General features: G+C 34.8%; 1 protein-coding gene across 4 annotated transcripts in view; it reads left to right on the top strand.

The window, feature by feature from the left end:
* LOC149777595 (uncharacterized) overlaps positions 1-19,669 on the top strand; it is a 100,229-nt gene extending 80,560 nt beyond the window's left edge. For all 4 annotated transcript variants that reach the window (XM_089942231.1, XM_089942233.1, XM_089942232.1 and 1 more), the window contains one exon: positions 2,644-19,669. In XM_089942231.1, coding sequence (XP_089798357.1) covers positions 2,644-2,864 — 221 coding nt within the window. In that variant the 3' untranslated portion in view covers positions 2,865-19,669. The remainder of the gene's footprint in view (positions 1-2,643) is intronic.
* Positions 19,670-22,579: the final 2,910 nt, after the last annotated feature.

The raw sequence follows: 22,579 nt of genomic DNA, 5'->3' as shown, positions 1-22,579 counted from the left end.
TTTGCCCATCTGGGCATGGAATTTTTAACAAGCCGGAAGCAACTTCTTGTGTTCGCATAATCAAAAGCATGAAACTCATCAAGTCTGTTTACAACAGGACTTTGATTTCAGCGAGAATGTTTTTGCAGCTCCTTAGTTTATGTGGCTGCAGGCTTGATCCTGGTTGGCCATCTTTTTATGTGCCCTTTACAGATAACATTGCATGCACAATGGTACCCCATTTCAAGTTCCCTTGATCAAACAGTCATGATCACACCTGAGATTCGATCATTCCTGCATTAGTAGCGCAACCCAGATTGGCTGACTAACTGGGGGAATCCCGCTGGAGAAGCCCCAAGCAGCACATGGGGATCGGGGAAATGGCCTCTACACATCAGCATCCTAGAAATGAAGGTAATCATCAATGCCTTTCACTTATGGCAAGATCAACTCTCGAGCAAAACAGGCAGTTAGGTACCAAATCACCTGACCTGTGTGTTCTGATTTGGCAGTTTTTACATTGGTTGACAATCTCCATTTCAACGTACAAATCAGACTCAGTGTCTTGGCTGATACTATCTAGGAGAGGTCAGGACCTTCACATGGGATGATCTCTCCATCAATTGGTCATCACTCTGTGCACTTGGCTGTTGTCCAATAATCACCCTTTTGTAACAAGGTTGATCCACAATATACCACCTTCATCTCTCCAGTCTCAGATCCAGCAGCTTGGACCATGGATGTACTGTCAATCATTTGGGAAGGTTTTGTAAATTTGCCTACCCTCCTGCAGCCTGGATACCAAAAATACGGAATTTATGGGGTCAGAAATGCAAGATAGCCCCTCTCAGATGGGACAAGTCCTTGGTCACCAATCTGCTTGATCTAGCGATAGATCTTCCCAGGAAAATTCCAGCCAACCTGAATCTTCTCAAGCAACATGGTCATATTTGTTCCATTCCTGCTTGGACTGTCCTCTTTTCCATGCTTGGCTCCAATCGGCCTTGTGAGACAGACAATTTAAACCTTTTATTGTGGAGAGAATCTCAAGAGCAAGAAAACCTTCCACTCTGAAGGCTTAAAAATGTTATATTTTCAGGGACTGGTGCCATACCAATAACATTGTTCCTCTAAGAGTCTCCAGTCATCTATTGACCAACCTTTTTTTTCTGGCTCTTTGAGGAGAAACAGTTTCCCCCAATCTCCATCAAAAGTTGCAGCTCTATGATATTGGACTCATTCATGGAAGACATGTTTTTGGGCATAATGAAGACCTATTGTATGTTTTAGTCCATTTTTGTCTCAATTGACCAAAATCTATCACTGATTCCAAATGAAAGCAATTTTGGTTTTTTAAAAGGGCTTGTTTTGTTTCAATTTAAGCTTCTAGCCCACACTTTGCTAAAGTTCCTATCATATGAGACATGTTTCCTGAAAGCTTTAGTGTCCTCATGCAAGAGGGTAAGTGAGTTGCATGCCCTTTTTGTCAACCCAAACTCTCCAGTTCAGATCAGAGGGTTTGGTCGTTCTCTTGACACAACCAGGCTTTTTAGCCAAAAGTAGGTTACTATCTGTTGTTCACCAAATAGTTGTCACTGGTTATCTTCCATAGGTCAAGAACAGCAGCCATGCTAGATCTTGTATGTGCTCTCAAGCACTACTTGAAATGCACAGAGACAAGCTGTGGCACACACAAATGCCTTTTCCTTTCGGCGAGAGCCAGAACACAGGATATCACCTTCAAGCCCTTGCTTCATGGCTGAAGTGGGTTATATGCTCTGTGTACTGTGACATCTCATGAGATCAGAGTTGCCTCACAAAGATTATGGCTCAGAATCTTCAAGCCATCACTGCAAGCCTCATGTTTGAATGTTGCGTTTTGATCCAAGATATAATAGATCTCATGCAGAGTCGACCTTCCCGATTTTTTATCTCAAAGAATTAGTATCGCAGAGGAAAATTTTTCATCTGGTTGGTCTGGTGGAGGCAGCACAGACAGCCACCAAACCCAGCTGGGTCAATCAATGCAGCCTGTTAGCTATGCAGGATTCGCTGGTGAAATTTTATAGGTAAGAAGATTTTAGTATTCATCATCTTAACTGTATGTAAAAGACACAGGTCCAGTGACCCCCAGGCTGTGATGCTTATGCAGTTAGGCGAACAGGTTATTGTTCATGTTGGGAGCCAATTATCATTACCTACAAAGATACTTGAAGTAGAGGTCGGATGCTCAGCACCCTCTCCTCCTATTACTTATTCTTTCAGTGTAATGTGATTGGGGAATGTATTCAAAGGAGAAAGCAAAATTGTATGTAAATTATGTTTCTGGGAATACTTACCTAATCACATTTCTTAAAACCCTCTCAACCACCCACTATGCAGGCATCCTCATTAGTATATTGCTCAGCTAAAAACTAGTGACATGTGGCAAGGGGAGGTAATGGGCAAGAATTATTGCTCTTTGTCTATACGAGATAGACCAGAAAAGATTATTTTCATCTTTTATTAAGGGCTGGATTCGAGAAGTAGAAAGCTAATATTCCGAATGTAATGCGATTGGGTAAGTATTCTTAGAGAGACATAAGTTACTTTGCTTTGAACAGTTTCTGTATTTCTTTTAAAACAAAACTACACATTAACTTATGTGACTACTTTGTCTTCCAGCTATAAATGGTCCAGTGTCCCCAAGTGCTCTTTCACAGCCAGTGGTGACATCAGCTGCCTCATTCATAAATGGTAATAACAACCTAGTTGGTGGAGGGGAACAAGCCAATCTTTTGAAGTGGTTTGGGTCTGATGTATTAAAAACTCAGCTTCCAAACTTGCCACCCTTGCCACACCAGGGTCAGAGGGTAATGACTGTTGATGAAATTGAAAGAAGTTGAAGACAGCTTAAAGAATTGACGGACTTTTGTACAGAGATAGCTTTCAGAATTGACGGACTTTTGTACAGAGATACTTTATTGTTATTTACTTTAGTTGGTCTCTGACCATTTTGAAAATTTTACTTTCCTTTTCTTTCATTTATATGTCAAAACTGTACATATAGTTGAAGTTTCTATAAAGAAAATGTACATTTGTTAATAATGTCAATGTTTCTTTTTGACAAGGTGTTTGTGAATAGCATTTGTCATTATGTATCCATGAAATCTTGCTAATTTTGCTGTGCACTTAATTACAAGAAATTAGAGAGAAAAAATTCTTCTCTGAAATTAAGCTGCTTTTTTTACATGTTGGACTAAATGGGCATTTCATATTTCAGTTTTTATTTTTTTCTGTTTTATAGTTTTTGATGAATGAAGTTTTTGAATGCAAGAGTTTATTATCTTGTAGTGAATTTACTATTTTGTGCAGTATGCATATTGTGTCATTTTGATGTATATAATTTTCTTGCATAGCAATTAAAATTCCACTAGTTGTGGTCTGCTTAGCCAACATAGACTAACAAGTCTTATTAGGCACATGAAATTAGGATTTTTTTTCTCGATAACCCACAGGATCAAAATAATAAACATTTTACTGATGTTGCCTAAATATCACTGACCCTGCTAAAAGCAAACCAAAGCCAGTTGAGTTTATAATTCAGCATTTATTCATTCATTAACCTCAAAACTGTGTGTTTCACAGACAAGATGCATCGAAAGTTGAAAGTTCATATTCATTTTCTGTATCTTATTCGTAGTTCAATATGGTCTAGTATCTGGCTTTCTGTCTCTTCAGCATGCCCCAGTTTGATAGCAATCCTTGATGTCTGGTGAGTTAGGGAACACCATCATTAGGTGTCATTCCTGAATTGATTTATGACACCAGTGAACGAATGAATTATCCCATGCACCTTTATATTTTCCCAGAAAATCTGTGCAGAAAATATCTAACATTAAAACCTTCTCATGGTAGTACTTCAGTCATTCATGTGCTTTTTCCTGCATTTCTGGTATTTTTTGCCTCTCTTTTCTTGATCATATTAACAATTGCACTCTCCCTTGTCATTGTATAATTTTCAGTATTTTGGTTGCAGCTGTGCACTTTGTAAAAACATTGATATCTTTCCAGTTGTCACCACACAGTGTATTGAATCTTTGTTAACTGCTATATATTAAGACATGCTATTCTGTATAATTCTTTATTGTTCCTGAAGTCAACAAATGCCTTGTTTTCTGATTGACCACAATTAACATCATCTTGTACATCTTTTGTTATTATCCATATTGAAATCATTGTATGGGCTAGTACACCTGCCTAGTTCCACATACATGAAGACTATTTTGACAATAATCACGCTAATTTACTTGATGTGTGGACTGACTGTCCATTTACACTCCCCCACCCCCATTATTTATATTGTCAAGTATACAGGATGATGGTAGGTATTCAGTTAACACAATAAACAGGTCACTGAAAGGGAATGCATCTCCCATTTTATTTGATACATCCAATACAAGATTTTTTATTACTTTTTATGATAGCAACCAACAGAGATTTTCATTGTTTCATGGATTAGTGAAGTCAGGGTCTTTGTGATCTCTAGGCAGAATGACTGATCTGGTTTTAGCAAATCAGCATGTATTACAATAAAAAAATCCCTGTTAAGGGTGCAAAGTTAATATCTTACCAGACTGCGTCAAATGAGTGACTTACACCCTTTCCTTTAAGGACAGCATTTCTCAACCAGTCATCGCATATTCATCATCTGCATACATACAGAACTAAATAGTTCATTATATTTAAGATTTTGTACAAGTTGAATACAGTAAGATGTAAATGGCTTAGAGGATAATTTTCTTAAGGAGGGTCATTTAATCTTACAACCAATTGAAAAAACGCTTCAAAGTGTTATTAATTAGGTATTTGTAAAATATGAGTACCTTTTTGACAAGCATGTATCTGTCATTTAAATAACCCTATTGTCCTTGTTTTAAATGTATCACCATCCCCTTTCCAGTTGCTTTCGTTTGTGTTTCGTATATCTAGTCATATTTAGAAAATTGCAGTACATGTAAGTGCTTGTAGGAAAATTTGTCTCAATTTCATAATGGTTTGATTATTGGCATGACAAAGGAAATAGAGGTAATTATCCATAACATTTCTGTGCATGGTGTGATTTTTATATTATTTTTCACCTGTCCTTAAGTGAGCATATGGCCTTGCATCTGTCATTCTTCCATTGTCTCTCCATCAATATGTTACCTGACATCCATATTTCCGATTCAATTTTGATCAAAGTGTAATTTATAACATCAGTATGTTTAAATATGAGTGAGATCCAGATGTACTAGTATGGTTCTCTTTGATTCTGTTGGCAGATCTTGATAACCCTTCAGATCATATATCTTATCTCATTTTGATCAGACTTGAAGATGGGGGTTTGTATCATCATTGTTTCAGACTAATTCCATAACAGGTGAAATTCAGTCGTATTTGGCTAAGGTTAAGTTTGTCACTTATTGATGACGTGATCTTGTATATAATTGGGTGGACTTCTTTCCACTTGAGAGATACTGTTTCAGACTTGATATTCTAATATTATGAAGGTGCTTGAGGAGTCTTAGTATGAATGACCTATACTTTTATTTAGAGGTGATCTTGCATCTGATTGCCAAAGGTTTTTAGAGACTATTTTTAGACTTTGATCAAACTTGGTAAATAGTCTTATATCGTCAAACCCCTGAGTATGATAGAGTGAATTCCATGCTTATTATTTCTGCACTTAGTTGGTTAGCTACTCTATTTCATATCAGATACTGATCATCAGACATGTTAAATAGAGTATGATATTATCAAGATGTTGGACGAGTTTGATTAGGACCCAGATCTGTGCATGTAACATTGTGTCTGATTAGCTGAGTTGGTTATCACTCCTAAGATTGAATTTCAGGTAAACTTTTTTGTTGTAAGTGCATATTATCATTGCCTTGGATTCTGTAAGTGAGATCTGCACATATTAACAGCTAGTGAAATGGTCAGTGTTAAGTTACAAAAGTGGGTGAGCAGAATCACACCCTCTTGTGCCTTAGTTGTTCATTGTTTGACGTGGCCAATGTCAAGTAATTTGTGCCACTACTATTCCTTCATTTTCAGACAACTTAAGATAGCAGTCTAGTCTCATGGTTGGAATTCATTGTGCTTGCAATAAAAAAAAAAGACGTTCCGATTCCAGCAGGGTCACTGGAAAATGGCTGAGAATTCGTTCACATTATATCATGCAAGACTAAGAAGTAATGTTTCTGAATCAGCATTTTAACTTCATCAAATGACGTGCGTTTTTACTTTCTAATATGACTTGTATAGTCAACAATGTTGGACCTTCATTACAAGCTTAACCCCAGACTCGTCTGTTATAAATAAAATTACTACAGAAGACCTCACTGCTTAAAATGAGAAGCTATGATGAACACTTTATTGATGTTTAACAACACATGGCATTATTTGGTATACAGTATAGACATTCCTAATTGCAACTTGCAGGATCACTCCAAATCATTCTTTAGACTTACTAATGGAAAAAGCTTAATTTGTTCCTGTCGGATGTGATCCTTGACTAACTACACTTTGGAATAGAAAAAATTGGTTTGGAAACTTTAAAGATGATAATTGGAAGGGTGTTGTTAAGGCCACATGGATTTGAGGGATATGTAAGCTGTGTGATAAATCAGTGATTCAAGGAGTATTGTTTGGGCCTAACATTCATAAAAATTTAAGGATGCAAATATACTTGAAACTTGCAACTAACTTCAAAATCTGGCAGAGATAATCCTTGAAGCTTTAAACTCTGGCCACTTTTTTATAAAAATAATTTTGGTTTAAGTTCTTCTAGGATAAATGTGATTTTCTACTGCTTTGTAATTTACTGGTACACCTGCGTTTATCTCTGATTCTTGACTTGGAAAAAGATTTGCAAAAAATCTTTTAAAGCTTAAGAGAATATAACAATTTAACACCATTAAGGTTTTAATGTTTCTGTAATTGTTTGCATATTAGTTTTCGTTTGATGTTATTATGTCAGAAAATTGTTGTGTGTTTGTGCTTGAAAAATATTGTGTGCTGTATGGTTCTGTTGCATGAGCAACATTTTCATTCTTTGAGAAAAGTAGAAGTGCAATTTGTACATAAAGAGATGCAGCTAAAATCTGCATTTGTATCTGTTATACATGTTGTGAAGTTTGCTTAAAAACATTTTCCACTGAATTGTAGAATTCTTATTATCATCTTTACTAGCTTATAAGTAGAGTCCAAATACAAATTGCACAGACTCAGATCTGCTGGCACATAATGTACAAGCAGATCTGGGTCTATGCAGTTTGTTATAGTACAAGTCACATGGGTCGTTTATGTCTTTTTACTCCTTTTAAATTAAATATAAATTGTTCTTTTAAAATGTAACTGATTTTCTTGAACCGCAGTCTATTCAATTCTAATTATTGAATGCTCTGGACTTTAACTGACATCAACAAACTTCCAGACAAAAATTATCGATCTCTATGGTCTTTTACAATGGTGGCCATGTACTAAACTTGGGTCAAGAAAAGAGCACTTTGGGTGGAATCATCACAATCGAGGGTAGTACAGATTTGTTTTATCAATATGCGTAGCTTTCATTGTGACATCTCAGCATGTGACATTCAATCTGGATTGTACTGGATCACACCTTTAGATTCATTTTGTCCAGAAATGTCTACATACTTTAACATAGATTTTGCCATATGCACTTCTCAGGAGTCTAAATAATGACCTTCCAAAGGAATGTGGATGCATATAAATCCAAATGAAGTGAAAACTTACCACTTGAAGGTATGTAGAATCAAATTGTAAAACATGACACTCATTACTGAAATAGTCATTGTTGAATGTCTATATGACCTGTGTGACTTTTACTATAGGAGTAATCAGTATAACAAACAATCTAAATCGTGATCTTCTGGCACACTGTGCATGGTCAGATCAGGGTCTCTGTCATCTGCAGTTGGCCACAACTTGTAAATGAGTATATATGATAGACTTTTTTGCATCTATTATGTTGTTGTTATAATTGTGGTCATAGAGAGATTGTCAAAAGGATTCTTGTTGTTACCATAAATATAGTTTACCTTGTATATTTCAACAGTAGTGACAGATAAGCAGATTTGCAGGACATTTGATATCAGCTGACCAAGGTGTGTACTCAGATGGGTTATATAAGGCAAGAGTTTAAATACAGAATTCAGACAAATAATTTGCAGCCACAGCCAGATTTAGACTGTTCTGTCAAGATATCTTATGGTCTGTCAAGATATCTTATGGTAAAGTCTTGTAAATAACAAGTAGTACAAGTTTTTATTTTTCTTTCTAAGGCAGTAGTTTACATCTTTCATTATGGAAATGAGCGTTCTTTAAATTCATTAGTTGCACAAATCTTAAAAATTATGCTATGATTTCATAAGTTTTCAGTTGCTCATTTGTAAATAGAATTGTATTTTGTTAATTTTTGTTACTTCATAAATAATAAAAAAAATGTCGATTTGACAGATTTATGTACATTTATTGTATATATTGGGATCATGGTAGACTTTGTAAAGTTGAATGTGTTTGTAACTGTTTTTGTGTAGACTTTGTAAAACTGAAAATGTTGGTGTGTTAATAGAATTCTGAAACTGAATGTGTTTGTGCGTGTTAAGAGAGAAATGCATTGTATTTCAGGATTTATCCATGAATTGACCATAACAGTAAATTAGACTGTATTGGCTTTGATTACATGTCAATTTTTGTGGTTGAAATTTTGTTAATTATTTTGTTGTCTTCAACTGTCAACAACTAATCGTGATTGTCCTTGAAAGCTCAATATTTAACAGTTGTACATATCTTTAAGTTTCTTGATTCAAGTATCGGTGTTGGAGTGCTATGCTTTCAGTCATTCATTTCTTGGTTCTATACATATTGTAAATACGCAAAAGTTGACATCCTTTTTGTATATAAATTTGTGTTGTAGTTAAAGCAAAATGTTTGCTGGGTATGATGACCTTAAAGTGAGTACTTGAAATATAACTGTCATGGTGTTATTTATTGTCATGTATTAGTTATATCTTGTATTAATGTATCTTTGATGTTGTAAATACTTCAAATAACCAGGGATTCTGTTTCAGTGGATGATGTGTTTATGTCTAAATAATTGGTCCGTTAGGTCATCCTTTGTACATTGTGCGGATATTTCAGTATTTACATGTTTTGCTAATCATTTGTGTGTTTGCTGTATTAACCTACCACTCTTAAGTTTGAACTGTAGAGTGCACATTGCATATACTTTTACAAAGTATTATTTGTAAAAACATCTTTATTTGTTCTTGTGTAGTATATTGCTATCAGAAATAACTTCTCAAACTTTCAGTCAGAAAATGTGATGTTTTTTTTCTTCCATAGAAAGGTACTAACGGTAATTTCTTGCTGTCTTAATCCTGCATATTTATCTCCCCTGACATAGATATTGTTGGGATCATCTTATGATATGTGACATACATGTATTTTAGAATTTGGATTACCCACCCCCAATTATGAATTCACAACCCTTGTATCTGAACAAGAATGTTTAATCATGATAACTTTGTAAACAAAGACACGTTCCTGTCAAAATGTATACACCTGTGATCAGGATAGCTGCTCAGTCATGCAAACAATCTGTTTAGAAGCTACACTCGCATAACAAGAAAATCACATGGTTTCCAGTCAGCTCTTGCATGTCACATACATGTTGTTCCCAGAAGGCAACACAATTCAAGTGGCGAGAATCATTCAGTCAGTGCACTCTGTGGTTACATTTTCATGTTGTATTTCACTTTACCAGTGAATCAGGCATTTTGAACTCCAGAACTCCACAATACCTTATGCCTGCCTTACTTGTGTTTGCAAAAACAAAAACCATTCCACTTCAGTATTGTTGATATTTTTTTTATGAGCATGGTAAATATTTGACACGAAGTGAGAGAGAAGTTACATACTATGAAATGGCTTCAGTGAGTTGTTTAGTGAAAACTAGAAGTGGTTAGTAATATTTAACCTTAACTATGCAGTAACAGTCTACACATATTGTACAATATCATTAGCACATGACAGGACTCCAGATGTAAATTATATTTTATTTTGCTTGTTCTTCCCTCACTAGTCTGGTGGTGCAATTAATGACCCAATACATTCACTTCACCAGTTGCCATCATCACTTTAAAGACATTTTTAGCTCACCTGTCCGTTAAGACAGATGAGCTTATGGCTAGGTCTTTTAGTCATGAAGCATTGTTGGTTGTGCTTTGACTGTTAACCGCTGCCATTTACAGTTAAAAGTTGCTTGACAGAATTGTACCAAATTTGTCAGAAAGCACCTGGTATGAAGATATTTCATTTGATGCTGATCTGCCGTCAAATATGAATGCCATTAATAAACAAAATATAAAAAATGACTTTATCACTATACAGAAGCATGTTGGCATGAAACTCTTTCCAATTTGTTCATATTAAACTAAATTCAATGTCTAGTACTAAAACAATAAAATAGAAACATTTTACAACTACTTGTTCTTAAAAACTGCTTTATCGAAATTAACACTATTTGAAAGAATGCATCCAGCTCTTTCAGATTTATTATAAAGATGCTAATGTGCCGTTATGAAAAATGAAAAAAGACTTGGAAGAACTTCACAAAAGGAATTGAATAATAGATTTTGATAAAAGTTTGTCTGAAAGCATTGTGGCATAAATGGCTTTCATGTTGTAGAGAATAATGCTTTTCCGTCATAATACTGCCATTATTAAAGATATAAAATTATTCGTCTAACCAATTTGGATGTTAAAGTAAGGGAAGTAACATATTGAGGATTAATCACAGCTTTGGGCCAATCAGAACATCAGTGGCTATTTTTGCAAGATAAAAATATATCTTTGATGTATGTTGGTGTAGTAATTTACAGAAAATCTTCATATTTTATTTGCTGGAACTTTCTCCAAAACAAAAAGGAGACTGCAATCTATATGGACTAGCTCTGCTATTTCTACAGTTGGTTGAATTGTACGAGTGATTGAGAAGTTACGCATGAAAAACAATATTTTGATGCATTGCAATGCCTTTGTCAATTGTTTTGTAAGTAGCCATGGTTGTCTGAATGCAGCTATTGGCTTACATTTATGGTATGATCAATATTATATACATTGAAGTTGTGTGTGAGCTTTGAGCTTGTGTTGAGTTCTCCCTCTTGCAGAAATATCTTGTAAAATAATGTTTAAAACATAATTTATAAAAGATTGATTCATAGATTTCAGTCAGACCAGTTATTAAATTAGTAAATAAAACATTAAGGGGTTGAGTTGAATAAGCAGAAACTTTAAAGTTAAAGAAAAATAGAAAATACCCCAAATTGCATTTGGTGTTGGCACGGGGTAGCCGCTTACTAGCCAGCCTTGCAAACTTTAACGAACTTTCACCAAGATATACCTTCATGAAATGGATAGGAATGATTTATTTTCTCAGATATTGCAAGTAGAGCATTTGTTATATCTTTAATCCACTGACAGACTAGCTTGAATAATAGCATTGATGAAATTTGACCTAGAACTTGCCATTTGCATTCCAAGTCACTTGACTACACACATCTTGCAACCTACATGTCAGTGACATCAGAGTTCAAATAGTCACATGATATCAACAGTAAATCATTTTTAATGTTGCTGCAGGAAAACAAATCAAATATATAAATGAAAGTCACGTATTATTTACAGAAAAATGAAAGAACATAAACTTCTAAACATATTTATTCTGAAAACAACGACCAGAAATCTGTAAATGTTGCAGCAACTTGGAAAAAACCATATTCAACAAGCGGAGAGCACAGGTCAATGCGGTAGTCATGTGATACCAACAAAATACATTGCTGACACGTGCTTAGAACTTGATGAATCTGGTTTTCTCCACCTTGCTGCGATATCGAAAGGTTTCTAGTCTTTGTTCTCAGAATAAATATCTTGGGAATTAAGTGTACATTATATTTATGTACAAGTATTACGTGACTTTTAATATTTTCAAATTCTATTTACAACTTTCCAAAAGTTACATTGTTGACATCACGTGGTTATTAGACCTATGATGTCACTGACATGTAGGTTGTGAGATTTGTGTAGGCATGTGATTCGGAATGCAAATGGCAAGTTACAGGTCATATTTCATCAATACTGTAGTTACGTCTTGTCTGTCAGCGCATTAAAGATATAACGAATGCTATATTCGCTAATTTTGAGAAAATCATATTCCTATCGATTTCATGCAGGTATATCTCTATGAATGGTCATTTTAGTTTGCTAGACCAGCTAGTAAGCAACTATTCTATGTCGACACCAAATGGTGTTGGCAGATTCCAACTTTTCAATAGGGAATTGACGCTGACCCTACACCCCAACATAAATGTCCAAATATCAAAAAAGGGGTGGCAAGGGTTAGAGTTTTTCCCTGAGACACTTTTAATTACTGTCATTAATAAAAGAAATCCAGATCCTCAAGTTTGTGGATGCTGTTCCTTGAAATTTTCTATCCTTAAAAAGAAGACAGACTTTTTTTTATACAAAACAAATGAACTGAAGATTTTCTGAATTTTGTTAACAGTGCATTTTTTTTACACATGGAACCAGAAACAGGTGCGATGGACATTGGGATCTAAGTGCTCCAAACCTTTCTTTCCACTCCACATTTGTATGCAGTGCATACAGTTGCTTTTACAAGCTTACCTTTGTCAGTTATCCATGAGAGCAATATCAGGCAGACTTTGGTCTCTTGTTTGTGAGAGACACCACTACAATTGCACTTCAGAATGTTTTGTATATTCATAGTGGCGGAATCAAGAATGTTATTTTTTAAATTTCTTCAGTCTGTTGAACAAGATTACCTGTAAACCTTGGTTCATAGTACAGTGTATAAAGATATCAGACAAGTATTTATTTTTAATTTTATGCTTGGTAGATGCGGAGACAAGATTAATATCAATTTATAGCAGTGTATCTACTGATAAATTGGACAATATTCATAGGCTAGAAGGGCTTTTGGAATGGTCTGTTCTTCACCCAGTTCATGCCCATCCGATGGTGCAAGTTTGCTATCACTACTAAACTACATTCATGCCAATATCTAGTAGTTGCTAAACAAGATGGTGCCACTCAACACTCATTATGCCCACCAAAGCAGCCATTATAAAAGTCTTGTTATAGCAACAGTGGTTGCCTTGAAACTGGGGGGTGGGGCCAGATGGCTGAGTTATCCACAGCCCACCTTTAACAATCATGGCTGTCTCACCTCTGTCGATTGTGGGTTCAGGTCTCTGGCTCATCCTTTTTGAGTGTTTGAGTAAGCTTACCAATTTCCTGTGGGTTGATGGTTCTTTGTGGACATTTTCAGGGTTCGTCCTCCACTGGTTGTACTGGCAGCCTGTATATAGCCAGCAAGTACTGAAAAATCGAGTTCAGCACTGCCTAATTGTACATGTCTTGGAACTAAATTGTACATAACTTAGAAGTAAAGTAACAAAAAACAACCTAAACAATATTGGTCAGTCATATTACATGTAATGTAGTCAATGGGAAAAAAAATAAGTATGATTCTAATAAATAAATGAGGCAAAATTTATGATTTTAAAGTTCTAATGTATCATACAACTTAATTTTCATATGTAGATAACACTTTCTTTTAGTATTTCTGATCCAGTGCAGTATTTGCTGTATACTCTGAGAAACACTAAAAAAAAATTAAAGTTGGGCTTGTTTGCATAAATACAATTTAAATGTGTAGAATTTTGGAGTAAAGCCCAATTCATTGACTAAGTGATACATGGCAAGCACCTGGTATAAAGTAAACAATCTGCATTGAGTGACAATTCCGGCTCAAGTTATTGAGGCATGCAGTCTATACTTAAAGTTGGTATATATGCTTATATAAAACACAAGCTTTTTTGAGTATTTATTACTATGTAAAACAGTAACTTGCAAACACTATTATTTATGCAACAAGACAAATTCACACATTACATATATTTAGTACATGTATTAACATATTTGTTCAAGATTGTAAAGAGTACATTCAGAGATGAACTACTAGCATATATGCAGTCTTTACAGTTGTATATAAAGCTGCACAAGACTGTAATATACATATATGCATACATAAACTTTTGAAAACAATTATGTAGTTTATATTCAAAATTCATCAGGGATTTCAGAATTTAATGGCTCTTGGATAACATTTATTCCCAGAATTAAGATGACCAGATATTTGAGAAATCTATTGTATAAACATTGAAAAAAGGAAAGAAAATATTTATCTGCTGAATTATTAAAAGGATTAGAAACTAAATTTTTTTCAGATTTGCTGTTTCTTAAACTTTTTACATTTTTTCTTCTTAGAATTGGACTGTAAAGCATCATCCTACAAATTTTTTAAAATTTTACTGTCTTCAAAATGTATTATTGACGACAAGCTGACATACTACGTAGATAATGCATAACCCTAATTGATTGACATTTCGAACAGTAAAATTTTAATTGATCAGGTAAACAAAGAAGACTTGGAAGAGGATTTTAAAATTGTTGCTAATAGTATCTGTGCTCATATTAATTGCAGCCTAGGCTTCGCATAATTTATTCTGAAGGTCTAATGTATGCTGCCACACAATTCAGGTAAAAGGCAGAGTGAGGGCCGGTGTAATGACTATAGTACAGACCCTAGTGCACGCGTTCATTTTGTCATATCAAGGTTATAAGCTGTCAGTCTATATTTGTCTTGAGTTGTTTGATGTTATTTGGGGAAAATCATTATCAAAATATTGCATAGAATAATGAAGGGTACATTATGTTCAGTGTCCTGTATGTCAAGTTAGCAACTAGTTGTTGTAGGTCATTTGTTGATCATGTCTTGCAGATACGGCCATTTTGGGATTTCTGGTACCTACATTACAGAATCAAACATATTCTTCAGATACTTACCATCATTATAAACAGTTTCACGTTTTTCGTGGATATACATGAAATGTAGTAAATGATTTATTCTGGTGTTAGTAGTAAGAACTTGTTTGTAATGGTAATACAATTTTAAAACAACATATATTTGTATAAATATATGTTATCATGAAAAAGTCAGTAAGTAATACCATCTGATGAAAGCATCAGCATGTACATACACCAGCTGGTGAATCATGAAAATCGCTTTTTCAGTAATTTGGTTGTTTCTTTGGAGTCACTAATTCTACAAACAATTTACACGTGTACAACAAATTTACATTTCGGTCATTGGAATCACAGGCGTGACTTGTGGAAACATCATGCCATGCATGATAAATCATATCGATTGTGGACAGTACATTAAATCATGCAGGAGTTTTTTGCAATGTAGTTTTGGATGAAAGCATGATGGTATTTTGACTGCTATTCCTTGTATTTTGTTTCGTAGCTGTTTGTCTAAAGAGACATTTTTATTTCTGATGAACAAATTTTCAGCCATTTCTCAACAGTCAGAATTAAAAATGAACACAAGAGACATTAACTTCAAGCTGTCCTCAGTCATCACACAGGTATAGAATGATAGCTATTGGAAATGTCTAAATTATTTAGTCAAAAAAGGTACAGAACAGAAACATTTCTTTTTATGCTTATATTGCATTGAACCAGCAACTTGTGATTCTAAGATACCGAATATAGATGACCTGTGATTATCATGCCTCTGTTACTAGGCATTTTTGGTCACTGATTATGAATGAATGTGATTATCATTCTTTTGTTACCTTGTGCCTTAGCTGCTATGCCTTTTTTTTAAATGACTGACATTGTTTATGTGCCTTTGGCATGTAATGCAATAAAAAATATATTGGAGCAAATTTTCTTGAGCAGTCCGCATGAGTTGTATGCTACATAATCTATTAGCCATCATAGCAAAGTAACATAACAATGCCCTTGGAATACATTGTAATTAGGAATTTAGCTGGGGTAATTCAAGTCAAATGTTCTAATAAAGAAAATGTATTCAAGAACACAATAAACTGTCTTTATGTACTAGTGCTATTGTGATCATCTGTAAATCTGATATGGAGCTTTTCAAGTTTTATAAACTATGTGCGGGACACAATAAAATGTTGAAATGATAAATGCATGGTATATGACTTTCTGCCATCGTGTTGTAATGTCCAATCCATTTCAGTACTTAAGAGATTGCTGATGTTTCTCTATTGAGCTATAGCATTCTTTCGCTCTTAAAGGTTGATAAAAGTATTAATCATGCCATTTTTGAAGTGTCATACCTACTGGGAAACATGCAAGCTAGCTGTAAATGATGTTCATTTTAGAGGTGGTTTCCATCTGTAGTGGGTGTAGTTTCTAATTTATGTGACTGGACAGAAATCCTGACAATGGCTATCTGGTGTTATACATCTGTAAGAAATTATTATGGTCTTCCTTCAGTAGTAATGCTATGGACAGTCGGTCAGAAACAGTTTGATACCCAATACAGGAAGTAAGAACTATCGATACATGTGTATGTTCCAGTTACATTAGTGTAGCATGTACTATGCCAGAAACCTATCTTCCTTATGCCATCAATTAGCAACATTCTGTAATTGGTAATATGTGCAAACATTTTTTTTACAAAAAATGTAGACTATGAATATCTCTCAATATATATATATAGTTCAACAGTCAGCTTTGAAACTGTTAGATATTATTATTGTTAAGTAAACTTTGTGGCTGTCAGAATGGCAAATATTGATCTGATTCATCTGGACCTTTGTGAGGTTGACAGATTAGATCATTCTGAAAATACTATAACGAGTAGGGGAATTTCTGATCCCTATAAACTGGTTTGGATCAAGATGATTTCAGTTTTATTTACTGAAACACATTGATTTTCCTACAGTTAATTGGGTTGCCTTCAGTGTGAATAATGTTGTAGTAGGGCGTAATGAAATTCACTTTTAAAGAGCAGCATGCCAGTTAGAAATTTTCAGCATGGCAGACTTAAAAACAGAATGTGACATCAGTGGTCAAAATATATCAGACTTTTAAAGTTAATACAATATTTTCATCACTGATGGAAAATTAGATTACTTTAGAAAATGTATATTAAACCTTTCATTGAATAACAGCTAAATATACATGTATGTCAGGGTTCTTTTAAAGAAGTACATTTTCTGTCTGCAGGCCACATTTATGTTAATGTATCAAATAGAGATTTTTTTGACTGGAACCATCATTGCATTTGGTCATGTCCAGCTGCACTCTCTCTCTATCTCTCTCTCTCCCTCTCTCTCTCTCTCTCTATATATATATATACACATATATATATATGGCTTCTGGATCATTACTTTTTTTAATCACAAATGGCCCATCAATTAGACAATTAGAGCAAACCATTGAAATTTACAAATTTGGCAGGTAATTTGTCTTACTGAACATAGCCTGGAAGCAGCAGTTCCATCTCAGTAGTTGTACATATTTATTTCTGCATGTATTCATATATCTTTAGATTTATATAATTATTTTTGCTTTTTATCAAGGTCTATTTGAAATAAAGTAGTTTTGACACTTATTTTGTAATGAGACCACTCCAGTTATTTTTATGCCATTAATGTATTAGACGTTTAGTAATATAGTGATACCACAAAAGGGAGGTATGGGAAATATGTGTGGATTACTTGACAAGGAATTCTTATAAGTACAGTACCAATACTGGACTGACTGGAGGAAATATATCTTGCTATTACATGGACCATATCAGGTTTGATTGAATGTCTTAGCTCACTCTTGAAATGTATTGTTGGTTTGTCCAGCTTTATACTTTAGTATGCATATATTCATAAGTGGCTGTAAATTATGTTTGTTTGTAATAGATATTGGTTACTGTGTATACACAAACACAAACACAGACTTTCAACTGTAACCAATTGAACTGTGCATACTTTTGGGACTTCTCATGTCTGTTGAAGGGAAAACAAGTTTAATGTTTAAATGTGGAATCATACCAAAAAAATTTCATTTGCTTGTGAATGTGCTGTGGTCAGAAAATAGGCTTTAAGAGAATATTTACTTGTGTGTAAATGCAGAGAAGGTATATATCCAGCTATAAAATTGGTCACGTTTAATAACATTTGGAACTTTTTTTTACATCAGCATTTAGTTGCATCAATGTACTGATTGTAAGGTGTGGGGTGGGTGGGTGTGGTTCTTCAGTATTTTTCTCCGTGATAGTAACAAGTTCAAATTACTGTCTTTGCTTTTGAAAGAAATGTTGGTCATGTTTGTATATCATTGAATCTTATTTCTTATCCGAATTGGAGACGGTGTCTAAAAGAATTTTTTTATTTTGATTTTATGTGCATTGTTCATCAATATCAGATGTACTCCTTTATATACAAAATGAGATCAAAACTATCACTGCATTTCTCAGTTAAATTTAGAAACAGTATTCGGATGTTACAAATTAACATGACATAATTATTACAAATACAGCATTTAGACAGTGTTCCTAGTACACAGTGAGTATCCATTTAAACACCAACTATTTAGAAACATTCAATGTAATGGTTTAAGAGATTATATCCTTAATTAGTATAATTACATTTTGTGAGATGAACAAACATTTTCTGTGAAAACAAAAATGGCAATCAGTACCAAGAATAACTTCAGAATGCAGGGGATTGTCTCATTAGGTGGCAAGACCTGGAATGCATAAAAGCATGCATTATAACTGAAAGACCTGCTTTATCAACTTTTCCAACATAGATGAATTCCTATCATCATTGTTTATTTCTCTTACTTTCTGGACTTGGTATAGTCCCACCAATTACAGCTTTTCCATGTTATTATTTTCTGAATATATTGTTTAGTTGGTTTTATGTAGGTATGTAATGTTTATTACTGAGAAAACAAAATGTCTTTTGAAAGAATTGTCATGAAAAGGCCAGTTTTGGATTATTTATTCAGAGTTTGAGTCCTATGAATTTATCCCCTTAGTCCTAATGCTTGTGATTCCACTCCTTTTTGTACAAATTGAGAGGAATCTGGATTGGTGAATAGTTTTAAAGAGTAATAAAGGAAATTAATTGGAGCAAATGACCTTCTGATACCAAGACATTAAGGGTGTGGATTACTAAGTTTTTTCTGCATCACTGTCTGAAATTTAAAATTGTTTACATTTTTTGAAGGTGGTGTCAAAATATTCAAGCTGTTAAGTATTTAAGGAAAGGGGAGTACAATTTAAATTCACCAGAATCCATAACTAAAATACTTTTGTATTTAAATTCAATCCAGCATGCACATTCAGAAGCTTTGATGAAAAATACACAGGATATTTTCATATCTAGAACCAGGATTTAGTTAACTTTTATTTTTCACTTTAAGTACAAGTCATATCCACTTTGTTTTGTCTCCAGTGATCTTTAGATGTGTTTTCTTCCTTGTTCTGTAAATTGTAGCTTTGGAGTTTAAATGTTCACTTATGTGTCATAAAATCAGTTTCTTGTATGTTGTTGAGTGTATTTAAAACATGTTTCAAAAAAGTTGATTAATTAGCAGACTACATTATGTTTCTTAGAAGACAAGCATTTTTGACATTTTGTCATCTGTATCAAAATTGATTTCAAAACAGTTCTCTTGTGTGAGGATTCAAAAGCCACATAGTGCTTGAAAATAATAAAACATGCAGTTTAAATGATCTGACTTGTTTGGTTTCCTCATTTTATAGAATCGATACATATCTTGCCTAGACCAGACTGGGTTGGCAGTCTTGGTGTGTCCTTGGGAAAGGCACATGGCTTCCATTTCCTCCATGCCTTCCCTAGACCAGATCAGGTTGGCAGTCTTGGTGTGTCCTTGGGAAAGGCACATGGCTTCCATTTCCTCCATGCCTTACCTAGACCAGATCAGGTTGGCAGTCTTGGTGTGTCCTTGGGAAAGGCACATGGCTTCCATTTCCTCCATGCCTTACCTAGACCAGATCAGGTTGGCAGTCTTGGTGTGTCCTTGGGAAAGGCACATGGCTTCCATTTCCTCCATGCCTTACCTAGACCAGATCAGGTTGGCAGTCTTGGTGTGTCCTTGGGAAAGGCACATGGCTTCCATTTCCTCCATGCCCTACCTAGACCAGACCAGATTGGCAGTCTTGGTGTGTCCTTGGGAAAGGCACATGGCTTCCATTTCCTCGGCATGATATGGACAGTAATGTATTAAAGTGCTGTAAAACCAGACAAAAATAAAAAATCTGGTCTATTGCAGCTGAAGTGTTTTTTTTTGTCTCGTTTTCAATTTTTGTTATAAAAAAATGCAGACATAGCAATCACATTACTTGTATGTTCATTTACATTATTGTCTGTCACTTTTTATGCCCCTTAAATTTGTCAGATGGCATCAATCTATAGAAATCTAAATTGTTTTTGTTATTCCCTGCCCACTTCTACTGAATGAGCATATAACATTTCTTGTATCAGGTCATCCCATCAAGTCACATACAGCAAATTTGCCGAGTAACATTTCATGGACTTAATAGATTCAAACATAATTTGGTTTTGCATTAAGAACATCTAGGTCATATTTCACATTTGAAACATTTTAAGGGAGTTATGGCCCCTGTTAAACTTGGAACTTACCCTTTCATTTGCATAAAAAATATTTACTCAATAACCTTTGAAGGGCTGTTTGATTTAAGCCCGATTTTGAAAAGGCTTTGTCTGAAGAAGAAATCAGTCTATTTACTTCATACAGTGGGTTGTTCAGATGTACAGGTGACACTCGATGTATGTCAGAGATGAGTTTCTGAGGTTATTCTGTAAATCTGAAGGAAATGAATATACGTTTGCTGCGTGCTGGCCTTAAAATGAGCACAGTGGCACAAATTGAATGTTATTTCTTCATTATAAATGGTGTTAAAATGAAAGTGCATAAATTAGCATAAATCAAGTGTCACCTGTAAAGGAAAATGGGGGCCACAAGGTTTTGGATAATGTGACCAAGCAGTGCAAGAAATGTGTAACTGGATCATGTGAGGAAGCAGTGTGAGAAATGTGTAACTGGATCATGTGAGGAAGTAGTGTGAGAAATGTGTAGCTGGATCATGCGAGGAAGCAGTGTGAGAAATGTGTAACTGGACCATGTGAGGAAGCAGTATGAGAAATGTGTAACTGGATCATGTGAGAAAGCAGTGAGAAATCTGTAACTGGATCATGTTCGGAAGCAGTATGAGAAATGTGTAACTGCATCATGTGAGGAAGCAGTGTGAGAAATGGCCAAGTATGAGGCCCAGTTTGTAAACACCTTTATCGTTTGTTTTGGGTTTTTTAAATTAAAATATTTTTACATTTTTATATCTGAGAAAATCAGCTTGTTGATTTCAAGCAAGTATGACATGAATTTAAGGTCACATGACCTAATAGTAAGTGACATAATGCTTTCTGTTACCCCATGTGAATATGACCATCCATACAGGGAGAGTAGTGCTAACAAGATTTTCAAGATGGCCACCATGATAATCATATTCAATATCAGATAGCATATTTTTCATTTGTGCCAAACTAGACTTTTTCGAAAGCCTTCTGGTGGAAACCCCCATCAATGTTACTCGAGTACAAGTGGCAATGATAAAATTCTCAAGATGGCTCCCATGGTGGCCATGTTGGATATCAAATCAACACCACTTTCATTTAGGACCAAATAAACATCAAAAAGACCCCATATCAATATTACTTTGTATTTAAGGGTAGCAATCACAAACGTTTAAAGATGGCAACCATGCATGATTTCGATACTGTGTACAAGTGGCAATGATAAAATTCTCAAGATGGCTCCCATGGTGGCCATATTGGATATTGTGTACCAGATTGACAACATTTTCATTTTGGACAAGTAGACCGTGATAAATCCTTTCTCAAATACCTCATGTTGATACGACTGTTCAGGATATTGATATTAGCAATATCAAGATTTTCAAGATATCCTCTATGGTAGTCATACTAGATGTCTGAGTGGCAAAATATTCATTTGAGACCAAGTAGATATTATAAGTCTTTTGATGAAAACTCCATGTCGACAGGATTTTCCATTTTGGAGGAGTAGGAATAACAATTTTCAAAATGGTTGCCAGTGTATTCATATTTGAACCAGTTAAGTCTTTTAGTGAAAAACCCATTTGGGGCCATCGATTTAGTATGTACACATGGAAGGTGGAAGGGGGGGTAACCCAAATGCATATGCTTGCACGTGGGGGGAGGTGTCTACTAATAATGTAAGTACGCATAGGAGATGGGTGTGTGTGTAAGACCTCGAAAATTTGTCTAATACATAACCTGTTCAACTGGTTCAGTTTGGATTTGAATTTTAGTGGAGACTTGACAAACTTTTTAAAGTTGCACAGCTTATTTCTTTGATGCAGCCAGACATTCAAAGTCTTGTGGACTACCTGTCTTATTAAACACATTAATATTGTTAATCCTTGATCGTTTCTGCAAGGACTGAATATAGAATTGGGGGAGGCATCAAGCATACATATGAAGGTTGGGGGGTTGTAAAAAAGTATGCATGTATACAGGGAGGGGTCAGTTTTTGCCAGATTGTTGCATACATATTAAATAGA

The sequence above is a fragment of the Sinohyriopsis cumingii genome, chromosome 18 (genome assembly GCF_028554795.1).
Source record: "Sinohyriopsis cumingii isolate HCF-2022 chromosome 18, ASM2855479v2, whole genome shotgun sequence".
Classification (NCBI taxonomy): domain Eukaryota; kingdom Metazoa; phylum Mollusca; class Bivalvia; order Unionida; family Unionidae; genus Sinohyriopsis; species Sinohyriopsis cumingii.
This window is presented reverse-complemented; position numbering and strand designations above follow the sequence as displayed.